Raw genomic sequence first — 17,849 nt, 5'->3', positions numbered from 1 at the left:
CATAATAATTCATGCCCCCAATACCACTAAAAGAACCCTCTTTTAATGGTATTAATGAGGTTATATTTAATCCCGAAATATGTAATTCATCCATGTTCAAGTTAATCTTTAATTGAACCAAAAAGCCAACCAAATGAACGGAATTTTAGCAGAAATAAATAAAATTCATATTTCCAATATCGGTCCATGAAAAAAACTATAAAATTACCATTAAGTTTAACAGAATAAAATGTACAAACTAAGAAACACAATTTTAAATAGTAAACACCAGTAAGAAAATGCTGATTAAGTAGACAGAAAGGGTATATTCAGTACCATTGAAAATTGCAAGGGTTTACCCCCTTGATTGGTGATGAAACCTATTAATAGGTATTGCTCATTAATTTTTCATCTGAACAACTAGTGTGTAAAAAATTTAATGACAAAATATCCATATTTATAAACGTATTATAACAAATTCCCAACTTGATTGACAAACCCGTTTATCGGTTAATTTCACCTACATTTAAAACATAATACCGCCGAGCATAATACAGTTTATAAACTCAAATTCGGCGACATTAAGAGACCCTATCAGTGATGAATGTGCTCGAATAACGGTTTAATCTTCTCCAGTGTAAATCATTGGAGAATTTGGCGAGTGAGTTTGTGATGCGACGCAATTATCAGTTTGTCTGTTTAAAAGCGACGGGGGAGATAAACTAAATGCGTTTGGGAAACTATAATGCTGGCGTGATGGTGTTTTAAAAGCGTTGAATATTAGTAGCATTTTCACGCGAATTATACGAGTAAAGTTTCATTGCAAAAATTCATATTTAAGCAAATATAACTGATATTATTCAATTCAAAAGGTTAATTTAGGGTCAAAGAGTACACCCAAATCCGAAATGGATTCACACCGATTCAGATTTGTTGATAAACTATATTTAAATTCAATTAGATTTTTTTTCCGTGAAAAAGTAAGCACTTTAGATTTCGACACATTAAGATTTAATTTGTTTTTAGTGCACCACAAACCAATACAATTCAAGTCGCTCTGCAAGGAATAACAATTATTTATGTTTACGATAGTGGAAAATACCTTGAGTCATTAGCAAATAGGAGTTTCTTATTGATGAGGATAGTAATTAAATCATTTATAAATAACGGTCATTATCATAAAAAGGCACCGTTAGGCCTAACAAATTTTTTAAAAAAATCCAGAAATAATTCGACGTCATTATGACTTTATCAAGTTTGTTCTAATGACTTAAATGCCCCACGGGAGGGTCAGTTAGTGGTCGCTCTTGCAAGACAAACAAGAGTCTGTTTATTTGTCCTAAGGCCAGCAAGAAATCGCCACGCCACAAAATAAACAGATCGAGTTATTCCCTTATATAGACTGAATGCCTCGGGCAATTCGGCCAAGATATTATTATATGAAGAGATGAAGGAGAAATTAGGTCGTCAGGATCTTAGATTTTTATGCTCCTTTTATTTTAAGTTTTATTATAACACAGGAAAGATGTAAAAGGAGTTATTAAAAAGTTGGTTCTACAAAATAAACTTATTATTTTGAAAGAATTATTGTAGCGTTTTTTTTTTGGTTGCTTTTATAATGTAGTAATTTAATATTGTATGAACATAGTACTGATCGCGACATCTAGTGTAAAGGCGGTTAATGACCTTGTAAAAAAATTAGAACTCCTAGATGGCGTTAGCTGTTCCAGGCCTTAAATTTTAAGCAATTTACTAGAATCAGGTTGTTTTTCTCTCTCTCTCTCTTTGACTAAAGTGATTTTAAAATTCTTCCTGTTTGTCTTTGTCATTGGTCACTCAAGGATCAACTTTTTTACGTATTGGCATTTTTGACACCTGGGGGCTGTTATTGCCATTATTTTTCCTGTAATTTGAATACTTTGCCTTTTGGGATTAGATTGATTTCCGAACTTTATAAAAGACCCTCCAATATCTTGAGGTAAGCTTGATTCCAGTTTTTTTGTAAAACGTTTTCTCATGGTTTTTAAGTCCGTCATTTTAAAGTTTCACGTTTCAATTTTAGGGTTTTAAGCTAGATCTTAAGCCAGATTTTTAGCGAAATCTAAGAACTATCCTGAGCTATCCTAGGTGGTGTTCCCATTTACCATCATAAATTAGAGCTTTATCAGGATTCCTTGCCTCTTTATGACGTTATTCATTGGACCTTAGTGAGATGCTAAATCTTCACATTGGGTAACCAAGTGAAATCAAATAAAAGGAATGTGTAATCAATGTCATGACTAGTCATATTGGCTAATTTATATCATTTAAAGGGCTCCTTATTTATTAATTATTGTCTAGTGTCTAAAGTTCCTTCTTGGCAATTTGCACTGTAACGTAAACAAATAATCTACTAACAAAACTTCGAATACAAAAACAATTAAAGCCTAAGAATGGCTCTTTTTAAAAAATAGAATTGTGTTAAAGTCGACTAAGCCATTTCTAAGATTCAGGGCGTTTTTTACGGAAACCTTTGAATACCCCGCCACCACTTTATTTTCATAGATACAGCAGAAACTGCCGAACAAAAAAGTTTCAGATTGTCCTTTATTTTAAAGATCAAGTATTTTTTTTGTTAAGTTAATAGATCGAAATTCACAAAAACTTTCCTTTTTTAGATTCAAGATCGCAGTTACGCCATCTAGCGGTCATTTTAGAAACTTAAAAATATTTTCCAGGTTTTTCCTTTGGCCGTTTTAATCATAATAATTTTTAACGCAACCCTCTGCGATAAGTACGTTCCGAGATACAGTACCTCGCATTCTTAGATGGCCACCCTGTACTATAGATTATTTCCTTATTTGTCTCTTTACTGTCCTTGTCCCAGTCGTTGCATTTGTTTATTTACTCTCTATAATTTGAAATTATATTTAGCAAAAGAGTTTTTTTTTTATAATTGTGAAAAATACGTCCAGTGACAACGCAACGAATACGACGACCGACAACACGTCTCCCGCGTTTAATGCCTCAGGTAGTCAAAGGGGTTTTATTTTTACTGGCCTGTTGCAACAACAGTTTTCTGTGTGCTGGCATAGTGCAAAAACATTGTTGTCTATTAAATATAAATGTTGGTTTGTGAATTTCGCAATTTGGATTTGGTTGAGATAACATATTGATTAAAAGCAAGAGATAATTATGCTTTTTTTTCTTTGTGAAGATGGTTATTTTATGCAAAAAAGTGTAAAAAGTAAATATATGTTTTGTATTTTATATATTTTTGTAATTTAATAAAAATGTGTATATTTTCTAAATTTCATTATTAGTTATAAATAAACTGGAAATTACCAACTTACAAACGCGAGACCCGCGTTGTTGGCACCATTCAGTTATCGCGTCCCGTCAAAGTAGTTCCAAGCGAAAAATGAATTATAAAAATAAAAATATAGATTAATTATATAAGTCGGTTATATTGAATCAAATATTTTTTCTTCCTCTTATTCTCTCTACCTTTGTTTTTCATCTTTTTCCAAAAACTCTTAATATGTCAAAAAGCTCCCTTTAGAGCGAAAAATGCTGAACACAGACGATCAGGCAATGTAATACCTATTCGCTAACGATTAGGAAACCTTGTTCTTACTGGGTTTTTGATCCAAAAATTTCTTTACGTCTGCACGTCGTTGTTTTAAGTGTAAATTACTACTGCTACTATCCATAGTAAAAAAATACGTAGTTAAAACAGCAGAGTTGTACAACAGTTGAAACACGGGTGCAGTACGTCAAGGTTTGGTCGAAAATAAACGTCGTTGCAAAACCAACTAAACTTAGCACTGAAAACAACGTTGCAACTAGTGAAAATAAGAGTAATCTCAACTTAGGTGATTGCAAATTGTTACTTGGGCGCCTCCGATATTCTTCTTTTCTTAAGGAATGCTCTTGTTGTGTTCTACTAATAATGTCAAAAGTCACATCTAGTTTTACCAATTTTATTAGTCCATGCGAATTTGTAGCAAATACTAGCAGAAAATTAGTGGATTATTAATGAAGTTGCCAAGGATGAATGGTAACTTGAACTGGTAGATATATAGGTGTAACATCATTGACATGTTTTTCATATAAGACGATAATGGTAAAATCAAGGTCGAGCCATGGCCTCAGGGGCAAAATTTACCCTTACCCAAAAATAGAAATATCAAAACGCCAAGCAAGCAAAGTGCAAAAAAATCAACTGGCCAAACAGTATCTTTTAAGAAGCGGCCTTTTCCTGTGATTTTATTGTGCGTGTCTGGCACTGACTGATCTTATTACATGCGATGCCCTTAGAGAATTCCCCGATATATTCGGCAATTTCCCGAAACTATTGAGGAATTAATATTTCGGGCTGAAATCTACAGGGTGTGCCAACAAGGTGTACGGCTAAGATAGCGCCCTAACTATACGAGGTAGAGCAAAAAGTTCTACAGCAAAGTTGTAGGGTTGACAAAAACCTACGAACTAAAAATATTTTTATGTATACTGGGTGTGTCATAAAAAAGTTACTATAAAATATGATTTTTTAAAATGGTACGCCCTGTATATTATGGTACTAAAATGTGAGGCAAAAAGAGTACTTTACTTTGGTATAACCACAGATGTAAATAGCTATTTACATCTGTGGGTATAACGTTTTTAAAATTTCCGTGCGGCGTTGCAACGTAATTAATTTTTTTATGTTATTTTTTGCCTTTTAGAGGGTTCGTTTAAAAAGTTATAATTAACTTAGGATAGGTTAGCTATAGGGCATATTAAATAAAAAATGAAGGTAATTGAGGGACAAACTTAATTTGATAAAAATAAACAGGGTGTTCCATTTGAAAAATTTGAGATATTGCGTATTTAATTTCAGCAAGTTCTTTAAAAACACCCTGTATTAAAGAATTGCAAATTATCATAGTCAGCCTAGAGGAAATATCTTAGACTAACTGTGGTACAAGTTTCATAGGCGCAGAATAAATTTTAAGTTAATTATGATTTTTTAAACGAACCCTCTAAAAGGCAAAAAATAACATAAAAAATTAATTACGTTGCAACGCCGCACGGAAATTTTAAAAACGTTATACCAAAGAAAAGTACTCTTTTTGACTCACATTTTAGTATCATAATATACAGGGCGTACCATTAAAAAAAAAATCATATTTTATAGTAACTTTTTTGTGACACACCTAGTATACATAAAAATAGTTTTAGTTCGTAGGTTTTTGTCAACCCTTCAACTTTTCTGTAAAACTTTTTGCTCTACCTCGTATAATTAAGGCGCTATCTTAGCCGTACACCTTGTTGGCACACCCTGTATACCTGTTTTCTATGTTTGCTTTCATGCGAGTAAGTTTTACCGAAAGATAGTTTCGAATTTAATTTGCCTGTTATAGTGAGATTTTTTTTTAAATTTAGTTCTATTATATATTATATTATTAGGTACTGTAATTAGTATATTGTGAATAGTAAGTTCATTACAAATAGATTTTTATTACGCACATATATTATATAAAGTTAAAGTAGTATTTTGTACTTTTTACTGATTCAATTTTTTTTAGCATATGAACTTTTCCGTCCTTATTTTTGTTCAAATTATAAACTGTTATTTACTGATTTAGATGGTGGAAAGAGACTTTCTGGTTCATAATATCGAAAAAGAAGCATAGAAAAAGAGGAACACGACAATCTGGCTCACTAAAAAAGGTTTTTTGTATCCACGACGAGTACGCAACCTTAACCTTCAACAAGCCAAGCCCTACATGTTCAACCTTTAAAAAAAAGTGAAAACGATGCGGAAAAACAGGGCCAAAATAAATCGACCATCAAAAATTTTACACTCTACTAGGATACAGCGAATACTCCCTCATCAAATAATACGCAAACAGAAACTGCAGATATTGATATAAGTGGAAAGCAAGTTAAAGATTACTAAAAATTGAAAAATATTATTTATCCAGTAAATATGAAAACAATGAAAAAGTACCTAGGAACTGGCTTATTTACTCAAAATCTAAAGATTCAGTATACTGATTTTCCTGCAAATTATTTGAAGTTTCTTATAATAGTTTTAGCGATAATAATGGTTGTAGGGACCGTTTTAGAAAGAATTATTTTTGTAACTCAATTTACAAATAGCTTTTAGGAGCAACAGTCAAAAACTATGCGAAAAAGATTATGGCAATTTTATGAAATTAATTAAGACAATTGCAAATAGTGTAACGGCTCATCATATCGGCAGGATTCAAAAAGATCCCAAAAAAATTCCACAAGATAGAGAGGAGAAAATGTTAAAAAATATATAATTGAATCCTTAAAAATGTGCAATTATTTTTCAATCATCCTTGAATGCATACCTGATATTAGTCATCAAGAACAAATGACAATTGTTAGATTTGTTTTTGTTGATGATTTTTCTAAAACTGTAGAGGTTCGAGAACATTTTTTTAGGATTCTGCGAAGTTACCAACACTACTGGTCAAGGTTTAACTGATTTTATATTATTTTTTTTTAAAGGAATCTGATATTAATATTGCCGATATGGAAGACCAAGGTTATAACAATGGTACCAATATGAAAGGCAAACAGAATGGCCTACAAAAAAAATCTTACATATTAATCCCAGAGTCTTTTTTATACCTTGTGCGGCACATAATTTAGTCGTAAATGTAGAAGTCGAAATGCAGCAAAAAGCTCGCTTAAAGTGACCAATTTTTTCAGTATTATTCAGGGACTGTATCTCTTTTTTTCGGCATCAACATATCGACGGAATATTATTTTAAAAGAAGTGCCTAGGTTAACGCTAAAACCACTCTTTGATACCCGGTGGGAGAGTCGAATTGAAGACTCTTAGGTATGAAGTGAAGAAAGTTTGTGATGCATTGTTCGCCCTTTAAAAAAATCCATCTAGAGATAATGACACAAGGATCACTGCAAGTTCCCTGATTAATAAAATAAAATAATTTAAATTTATATGTTCCTTAGTTGTTTGGTACAATATTTTATTGAAAAAATAGCTCAAGAAATGGATGCAGAAAAAAATTAATTTTCTGCAACTCATACAGTTCATCCAAGAAGAAAAAAGATTTTTTATGAATATGAACATGAAAATGAGCCAATTCAATCTCCAGAATTACATTTTAAAGCAAAGTCATTTTTTTATATTCTTGATATTGCCATCTCAAAATTTCAAGACTTATAAACAAATGTTGAGTCTTTTGTTTTTATAAATAACTTAAAGTGTGTTTTCTAAAGAGGAAATAATGAAATATTGTACCAATTTAGAAATTAAACTAACTGAGCCGAAAACAAAAAATTTTGATATAAATGCAATAGATCTTTAAAATGAGATTGATATATTTGCTACTTAAATTACTAATAAAAATAATATATTTGCCAAAGAAGTGCCTAATAACAATCTTATATCTATCTCGTCGCTAACGAGTTTAAAGGAATATTTCCTAATTTATTTGTTGCTCTTTTAACTTTGTCGGTCACTGTAGCTCATGTGTAGCGATCATTTTCAAAACTTAAATTAATAAAAAACTACCTAAGAGCTACAAGCCAATTTAGCCAATCCAGGCTTACAAATTTAGCCATATTAAGATTCGAGGAAGATATTTGTTTTAATTGAGATGTGCCTGATTATTTAGACCTACCTAGTGTTGTATTTTTTTTCTTTAATTTACTTTATTTTTCGTAAAACAACTATGTAGATTTTTTTATGTTGGTTATACCAAATTATATTTATGTATACATAATATGTTTTATAGACTCATATTTATATTATAGGTATGTATATATTCGTTGACTTAATAAATATATTTCTATGATTTAAATGTTCACAATTGTGTTTTATTAATTTTCCCTAATTTGCGATGTTTTCTATACACGTTTTCCAAAACTGCTGATGAGGCGACAAATTTGGTTGTTACACCCGGGCGGGAAACTCAATCACACAATATTTCAAGACTAAACCAGGTTACTAAATAATGATAATAATTGAAAACGGAGCATTTCTTAGCCTAGGTCATAAGCTTATTCTAAGACAACGCGTCCATTATTGCGTTCATAGCATGTCTCACATCATTAGCCACGCTAGATCATTACCGTCATTACAATTTTGCTTGCCTAGCTAAAATAAAACTCGTAAAAAGCGAAAACAAACACGAATAGCCAGCCGAGTATATAAAACTGAAGATTTCGCAAACGCTCGTCACAGTTTCTTGACCCAAGCGGTTTTTTCCCACAGGCCTGGTATATACCAAGAGAGCGTACAGTGGAATATAAACGGTTTAAAAACTAGTTAAAATTATTCAGATTTGGTCGAAACTGTCTGAGAGATTGTATTATTTAAATTTTTTAAATAAATCTTCTAGAGAATAAGTCAGATTTCTGGAGTTATTGAAAGAACTCGTCCATTATCTCAAAGAGACCTACGTAACTAGAGAAAAAAATGAAAACTCCAAGTCTCAGTCTCAAAATGTCTTTTAATTATTCAGGTGACATGTTTCGCTAATGAAGCATCATCAGACCTACAATAAACAGAAAAACACACGTAACTACAATAAAACCTTACACTAAAACAAAATCAAATATTAAAAATTAGATAAAATTACCTTATAGCTAGGTGACCTGCTAAGTACTGACAAATATAATTTAAATATGAGAATACCCACATATTTTGTAATAAAAAACAATAACACGGCACAAAAATTCAACAAAAAATTAAACATAGGAAGACGGATATGGATTAAGGAGGAAATAAAACAACATTACGAAACACTTAACAGAGTCAACTCTAAACTCAAGTACTTATACTTTACATTGACGTTAACGTTGTCCTTTGCGGAGTTTCTATCCTTGGATTCTAAATTGAGAGAAGATGTAGAAGATTTTGGTGCCAATACATACCGTAGGCTTAGTAAGAAATTGTACAACTTAAGAATTTCACAAAGACCAAAGAGTCCTGACCATTTAGAGCAGAAGCGGGAGCTGGGTAAGAGCAATAGTAACTTGTTTCACAAACGTTTTTTTAATTTATCTAAAGTTTCTTTTACCCCCGAGGAGGAAAATATCTTAAATTTAAATTTAAAATTTAATTTTTCACAACAAATAAATCGAAACACTAGAGAGGTCCTGGCAGTGGAGGCTGAGAGCATCATTCAGTCTGTTAATATTCCTAACAAAAACATTTTACGATCAAAAATAATTAATTTTCTTAACTCTGAGAGACATAACTCTGTCCCTAATAATTACAACAAACAACACCTTAATTCTGTTAAAAACAAAATTGAAACGCACGATCTTCTAATTTCTAGAGCAGACAAAGGCTCTTGTTTGGTAGTCATGAATAGACTCGACTATGTGGCTAAAGTGACGAAATTTCTATCGACTGACGACTTCGTGGCTATTACTAGGGATCCAACGATTAGTTTTTTCTCAAAACTTAAGAATTCTCTAGATCGATGTCTTATAACTCTGGAATACTTTAACACCACTAAATCTAACCTATACCCTATGAACCCACGTACTCCTGTGCTCTATGGCTTACCTAAGATTCATAAGGAGGGAAACCCGATAAGACCAGTAGTTTCCTTCGTAAACTCTCCTTGCTATAAATTATCCTCTTGGCTTAACAATACTTTAAGAGAAGTAACTGGTTTTCGGAACGAATTCTCCATTAAAAACTCAATTGAATTTGCTAATTATCTAAAGCAAATAGATGTTCCAAACAATGCCATTTTGCTTTCCTTAGATGTAAAGAACTTGTTCCCTAGCATACCCTCGTCAGATTGTTTAACATTGGTTGAGATCCTGCTAAACAATAATAGTACTTTGCCAAAACTGGTGGTAGATAATCTTATCCATCTTTTATCATTAGTTTTGGAACAAAATTTCTTTAAATTTAATGATCAATTCTTTAGGCAAAAAACTGGTCTCGCCATGGGTTCTTGTCTTTCACCATTTTTGAGCGAGGTCTTCATGAGTCACTTGGAGGAGAAAATCATGAAAAGTCGTTTTGCGAGCTTTTTGAGAGCTTATAAGAGGTACGTGGATGATGTGTGCGTGTTGTGGGTTGGTGACGAGAATGATTTATTAGATTTCTTGTCATTCATTAACTCCCTTCATAATCAAATCTCTTTTACGCTGGAAAAAGAGACAAACAGAAAATTACCCTTTTTAGATCTTCTTTTATACCGAAATAATAACAGTATTTCTTTTGAAGTATATCGCAAACCTTCTGCAACAGATAATATAATCCAATTTAATTCCAATTCCCCTTATTAACACAAATATGCAGCCTTTAATTCAATGTTCTACCGTTTATTTAAATTACCTCTGTCCAAAGACGCTTTTCAAAAAGAACATAATATTATAAAAATAATTGCTGTAAACAATAATTTCTCACTCCACAGCTTGAACAAATTATATTATAAATATTATATTATATATTATATATATATTATACAAATTTTATAATAAATATAAACTGTCCTATCACATCGTCCACCCACCGAACAACATCACCAACAATAATAATTTTAGATGCCTTAGTTATTTCGGCGGCATTTCTCAACAACTTGCAAAATTTTTTAAGCCTTTCAGCCTTTCCATAGCTTTCAAAACGACTAACTCGCTAAGAAAGAACCTAGTAAAGACGTTGGATAAAAGTGATCCTCTATCTAAATCGGGTGTATATTGTCTTAATTGTAAGGATTGCCCTGCCGTTTATGTGGGACAATCAGGAAGGAGAGTATCCACAAGGGTACAGGAACACCTAAGCCTCGTTAGTAAGTTCAGGGACACCAACACCACAGAAACTAAGTCAGCATTTGCTAACCATTTATTATCAACGGGTCATAGTTTTTCCGTCCCTGAAAATGTTTCCATTGTTCACGAGTGCCCTAAGAGTAGAAAGTTGGATCTCTTGGAGAAAATGGAAATCACCAAAGCCAAAAAGAGTCCAAATTTGACATGCGTTAATGATGTTTTCACCTTTGAGCCAGGACTTATCTTTAATAATCTTATCTAACCTCTTGTTTCTGCTCACGATACGCATATATACCTTTGACTCCAATATTCGTAGGCAGGGCTGGCCGATTGGTTAACGGTCTGATGTTTCACCAAGATCGACTTTAGAGCGTGGGTTCAAATCTTACACCTGTCACGTTTTTCCCTTTTTTATATTTTTTGTTGAATTTTTGTCCCGTGTTATTGTTTTTTATTACAAAATATGTGGGTATTCTCATATTTAAATTATATTTGTCAGTACTTAGCAGGTCACCTAGCTATAAGGTAATTTTATGTAATTTTTAATATTTGATTTTGTTTTAGTGTAAGGTTTTATTGTAGTTACGTGTGTTTTTCTGTTTATTGTAGGTCTGATGATGCTTCATTAGCGAAACATGTCACCTGAATAATTAAAAGACATTTTGAGACTGAGACTTGGAGTTTTCATTTTTTTCTCTTTCTGGAGTTATATTAACACAAAATCATGCATTAACAATTTCAAAAAAGTAGTCCATTTTTTTCAAAGAGACCTTTTAATAATAAAAATTCAGAGATTGCGGGGACACAAAGTCAATGGTCTCAAAGTATGTTTATTTTTAAAAAAAACTGATACAATGCTCTCTTTTCGTTTATAAGCGATTCTCTCGAAAACGCTTAATTATATCGAAAAAATGCAAGAGACACAAACTTTAGCTTTTTTCATGGCAAATTAAATGGTGTTGCTAGATTTTTAATTTTTCGAAAATATAAGATAGGGGCCATCAGAAAAGGAAGTTTCCCTCAAACAATCTAAAATTGGACTTACACCATTTTTGAGACCTAAAATGAAAAAAGCACCCAAAAAACGGGAACATGCAAATTTTCAGAAGATTTGACGCATAACTACGATTCCAAATAATGGATTTTCTTTATGCAATTTGCGCGATCTATAGCTCTGAGGGGGTGCATTTTAGGACACATGTTTATAGGAAAAAAAGTCTTATTTTAACTCCAATAATACACTCTTAAAATATTTGCACAGAATTTTGTAACACCTTGTATATTGCAAAATTATAGACAGAATACTTTTCAGACATATGTAATTAATTATAATAAGACTATACTAAACTAGCTTTGTTTTCTGTTATAATGTTCTAACCCTTTTTATAGATTGAAATAAATTAACCCTTGCTCAGTTCTTCGTTGCTATGATGTAATATTTCATATTTTGATACTTTTCTCTTTTTTTTATCGCGTGTGTTAATTATCGCAAATCCCCATACTATATAACAGTCTTGAGCGATATATTTTACAAAAAACAAACCAAAAAGTCGTTAATTTTCAATGAAAATTTTAATTTGACCGACGTTTCGCTCATATTCGATTCGGTGCGGAAATGCACTGCGAAAACAAAAACCCCGTTCGCCAGATAGTGTTGTGAAACGCGATCAGTAGAAACGTCGTTATTAAAATTTTTGCCGGGATTGCAAATGCGTTTGTTGGTTGCTTTAATTGAGACCCGCCGGTCGAGCAATTCAATACAAGATGACTAAAGTACTGACGGTTAAGTTTTGGGAGGTCAGTTATTTACCGCGTTCGGTTTTCGATAAGGGGCTTTTTTATGGCTTCCGTTACAAGAAAATAGTTATACGAGATTGTTTTTGAAAGACGCAGTTGATGAATCAGCAAAGCGCTTTTAGGCTCTCAGCATCAAATGGTCTTAACTCATTTTTTTATATTCTTTCATCCAATGTAAGATTTTATAACGTATCAAGCCTTTACAGTATTTACGTCTTAAACAGACTTCAAGCTCGGTGATCACTTTTTCTCTCTGAGTCATTCTTTCAACTGAAAAACATCTTATTATAAACATTTAAGACATATCTGAATAAAAAAGGCTATAGGTATCTTTGAAAGCCTTTTAGTTCAAATAAATCATCGATTTTTGACATGCTCTTAGTAAAAAACTAAAAAAAAAATAAATAATAACTAAATAATTAATAACTAAAAAACTAACTAACTCTATTGTAACAAAATTTTTAACAATTACTGTGATTTTTTTAAGTTATTTATTATTTTACAAACATTTATCTTTTATGGCGAAAAAAAATTAAATGTACAGGCTGAGTTTTTCAAAGCGCGGAGTAGTATTATGCATTGATGATATTATTTATCGATGACGTGCTCCTGGACTATTATTTGGTTAAGCATTCTTCACATTTTAAAAATATTTTGGACTATACAGGGTGTTCCGAAAAAGCAGGGCACTACAAAAGTTAATTTTTTTAAATGGAACACCCTGTATTGCAAAACATTTTTGAATTCTTTGCGTAATTACCAATCTTTTTTGATAATGGTTTAATATGCCAAAAATTAATAGTTTAGGAGATAAATCAAATTTTGTTAAAAATTTAGAATTTGCACGCATCTCTTTAATATTAAAATTTAGCACCTAAATTTTGAATACAGAACTAATTTTTATCATCAGAAGTAAAATAAAGTTACTTTGATATGCGTGCTATGTAAAATTATTCATTTTGTTATACAGGGTGTTTTTTTTGAAAGGCCAAACTTGCCCAACTTTAAATATAAAAATCTCTCTTATTTTAAATGAAACACCCTGTATATTTTCATGTCATCTAATAGCTTACTTAAGAGCCTATAAATTTTATTAATAATGTCCTATCTCTATATCTAACAGTTTTTGAGATATCATGGATTTTTCTGTTTTTTTCCTGTAAAAACTGACAATGCCGACTTAAAGTTTTGAAGCACCTCGTATATCCATCAAGGCGCCGTGGAAACAAATGAAAAAAATCTCAATAACAAAAAGACAGTTACATTAGTTAATTAGAGATTAATAGTTAGATTTGTTTTAAGGTGTTTTTTAGATATTTGTTTTCAATATTAAAAATGAATTATTCAAGAAATGAATTTATTGATATGATTTTTGTTTTGGGTTAAGCAAATAAAAATTGTCTGCTAGCTCAAAGGCTATATAGAGAAAAATATCCTCAACGGCGCACACCCGATTCCCGCAGTTTTCGCGTTGTTATGGACCGATTTATGACGACTGGTAGCGTGGGTCTGCCAAAACGTAATGTTGCTAATAGGGTGGCAAATGAAGGTAAAGAACTTGAAATTCTTGTGCAAATTGAGGAGGATCCCCACATTGGTAGCCGTAGGTTAGCCTTACTTTCTGATGTTTCGCAGACAACGGTAAACCGGACAACACGGAAATATAAATACCACCCATATCACATTAAGTTGCATCAAGAACTTCACAATCAAGATTTTCAGCTACGTGTAACTTTTTGTGAATGGTTACTTCGCAAAATTGAAATTAATCCAAATTTTGTTAACTATATTATGTATTCCGACGAGGCGACATTTAAAAGCAATGGTGCTGTCAATAGGGTACGTGAGGTTCAGCACCAGAATCATTGGTCCCTTAATGTATGGTGCGGCATCCATAATAACCGTATAATTGGACCATATTTTTTTAATGAACCTTTGAATGGGCATTCATATCGAGTATTTTTACAGCAGCAATTGCCTGAATTATTAGAAGAAGTCAATCTCCAGGAACGGCAAAGTATGTGGTTTCAACAAGATGGTGCGCCTCCCCATTTTCATCGTGCAGTAAGGGAATATTTGGATCAAGAATATCCTCAAAGATGGATTGGTCGCGGAGGATTTGTTGCATGGCCGCCAAGGTCTTGCGATCTTACGCCGCTAGATTTCTTTCTGTGGGGTTATCTCAAAGATAAAGTCTATGCAACAAAACCAACTACAAGGGAGGATATGATTATTAGAATTAGGGATGCCTGTCAAACCGTAACACCAGGAATGTTATACCATGTTCGACAAAATATAATTAAAAGAATTAATATTTGTATCGAACAAGGAGGACATATCTTTGAACATTTGTTGAACAGAAATTAACTTTTATTATATAAAAATAAGTGAATTTAATAAAAAGAAACGTCCATAAATTTGTTTCATTTTATAAGAAAAAAATAACACGAAATGAAGAAATATAAGTATATTTCAAAAACTATTAGAGATAGGGATAGAATATTATTAATAAAATTTATAGGCTCTTAAGTAAGCTATTAGATGACATGAAAATATACAGGGTGTTTCATTTAAAATAGGAGAGATTTTTATATTTAAAGTTGGGCAAGTTTGGCCTTTCAAAAAAAAACACCCTGTATAACAAAATGAATAATTTTACATAGCACGCATATCAAAGTAACTTTATTTTACTTCTGATGATAAAAATTAAGTCTGTATTCAAAATTTAGGTGCTAAATTTTAATATTAAAGAGATGCGTGCAAATTCTAAATTTTTAACAAAATTTGATTTATCTCCTAAACTATTAGTTTTTGGCATATTAAACCATTATCAAAAAAGATTGGTAATTACGCAAAGAATTCAAAAATGTTTTGCAATACAGGGTGTTCCATTTAAAAAAATTAACTTTTGTAGTGCCCTGCTTTTTCGGAGCACTCTGTATAGTCCAAAATATTTTTAAAATGTGAAGAATGCTTAACCAAATAATAGTCCAGGAGCACGTCATCGATAAATAATATCATCAATGCATAATACTACTCCGCGCTTTGAAAAACTCAGCCTGTACACCCTTTTTGTCTATATATAATTATAGTTTTTCGCTTAAGACTTAATCCTTAAATATGCAAAAAAATAGATTGCGTGCAGAACTTATCTGGGCGACTGTAAAAATTTGATTTTAGTTTTTGATTCTGTTGCTAACTTCCATGACGTTTTTATCTCTATACCATTTTATATTTATATTTTATAAGGACCGATTTTTAATTTAGTTTAGTTTTATTACTTAATGTTTAGCCTTACGTACTTTCCAAAGTTCATGTAATTTTTCTTGCACAATCTTATATTTTAATAACCTTTTTTAATACCAGTTTTTGTATGTATTCACTATTATGATAAATAAACGATATTATTATTTTTAGAATAATCTTTCTTTATTTATAGCTACATAACTAAATTAAATATGAAATAATTAAATGAAAACGTATAATAAATTTTTAAAATATTATAAAAACAAAATATTAAAAGAAATTTAAAAATTATTAATGAAAAACATCCAAAAATTAAACCGGACTCTACAGACTATCGAGGAGAACCATGACGGAACCACGTTCTTTCTTTCGTTCCTCGTTCACTGACCAACCGCACCATTACTACACGAAAGTCACCTACCTTGAGTTAAGAATCCCATTACCAACGCCACCAGCAGCATCTCTCCCTTAGTCACCAACTCCATGGTAATATGACTGAAAATCCCTCTCGGTAAAACACCAAAATAAAACCACACACAAAAAAAGTACACCAGAAAAAATTATTTAGCACTTTGTTTTCTGAAAACTTTCAAATCGCGCGCCTTTGCTTTCGAAAGTTTATCGTAATAAATTTGTTAGAATTCCCGTACGTACGCACGTACACCGTATCGCGAGCGTATAACAACGAACGAAAGCCGACTGAGACAAGCGGTTAAAATTTGAGCGCGCGGATTTCTCTTCGTTTCGATCCGGTGAAGGTCGGAAAATGTCGTTGTTGGTTGATGGTTTTTGAACAACGGTTTTTCTTTTTATGGGTACTAAGATACCTTGGTCGACCAACTGGCCGGTAGATCTCCAAATTCCACAAACTGCCACAAATCTTACTTACTACAAGAAACTATATTATAGGTGATCAAAATATAGAATGTACTGCACATCAACAAAAATACGTTAACAAATGACAGCGAATGAAATAAGATCGTTTTCTGGTGTATATATATTCATCACTCATTTAATTTCGCTTTCATCTAGCTCCTCAAAACAGGTAATAACTCGCTAACCTAGCTCTTCTTAACTATTTATTGGTATTGCGTACATCCTTTCGTTTAAATTACCCCACAAATAAAAATCAAAGGATGTCAGATCTGGCAATCTCGCCGGCCAATACTATGGTTCTATCTAAGGTAAGGTGGGAAAAGTGCAAAAAGCGGGAAAATGCAACTACGCAAGCCACACACAAAGCTAGTATATTTCAACCAGTGAAACCAACGCCATCTGGTCCCTAACGTGAACCTAAAAGCTCATCATAAAGACCGAATCCTTACCCCGGCTCCACACTTGCGTATACAAATATTCGCTAATTAGACGAATATTTGGAGACGAATAATTATGTATGAATGTTCACCTATCCATCCACACATGTTACTTTTGACCGAATAATTGCATTTTTGGTTTAAAATACGGAAAATATTCGCTTTGTACCGTCGCATGCTATTTAATATGGATGATTATTCAATAGCTGCAGCTGCCTACTTTTTTATGTGTTACTATAATAATTTAAGGAAAAAGAAAAAAAACCTAGGAAAATAAGATGGTGAATGGTTTCCCTTCATCACAGTAGAAAAAGGTAGGACCTAATGCATTTTTGATTAGGGTGTCCTAAATACCAAGTGCCACTATTGCTATCTCCGAAAGGGTAACATTTATAATGAATCACCCTGTACCTTAATTAGTATTTATTAATTAAATATAATCCACGTTAAACTTCTGATTTTGAGTAATAATAAATATAAAAATTAAAATTTACACGCTTTTCACATTAAAAACTTGTTTTGAATACCTAATCAAGTACCCTACCTACCATTTAAATATACCGAATAGCTAAATGACATAATTATTTATTTACCCCCTATAGGTATATTGTTAATTTATTTATCTCTGTATCAGTCGTTGGTACGCAATGGTAAACTGAGGCAAGGAACTTCTCCATGGTATAAAAAACGAACCAACTGGGCTTAAAAATCTCGTCACTACCCATGCCAGATTTAAGGGATTTCTTTTTCTTA

At 32.1% G+C, this 17,849-nt stretch overlaps 1 protein-coding gene across 3 annotated transcripts in view; it reads right to left on the bottom strand.

The window, feature by feature from the left end:
• The window catches only part of LOC126747486 (fasciclin-3), a 630,854-nt gene extending 614,378 nt beyond the window's left edge, over positions 1-16,476 (bottom strand). For all 3 annotated transcript variants that reach the window (XM_050456158.1, XM_050456168.1, XM_050456175.1), the window contains exon 1: positions 16,205-16,476. In XM_050456158.1, the coding sequence (XP_050312115.1) occupies positions 16,205-16,268 (64 nt within the window). In that variant the 5' untranslated portion in view covers positions 16,269-16,476. The remainder of the gene's footprint in view (positions 1-16,204) is intronic.
• Positions 16,477-17,849: the final 1,373 nt, after the last annotated feature.

This window comes from Anthonomus grandis, chromosome 2, assembly GCF_022605725.1.
Source record: "Anthonomus grandis grandis chromosome 2, icAntGran1.3, whole genome shotgun sequence".
NCBI classification, from domain to species: domain Eukaryota; kingdom Metazoa; phylum Arthropoda; class Insecta; order Coleoptera; family Curculionidae; genus Anthonomus; species Anthonomus grandis.
Note: the sequence above shows the minus strand (reverse complement) of the source record. Positions and strands in the feature narration are given on the sequence as shown.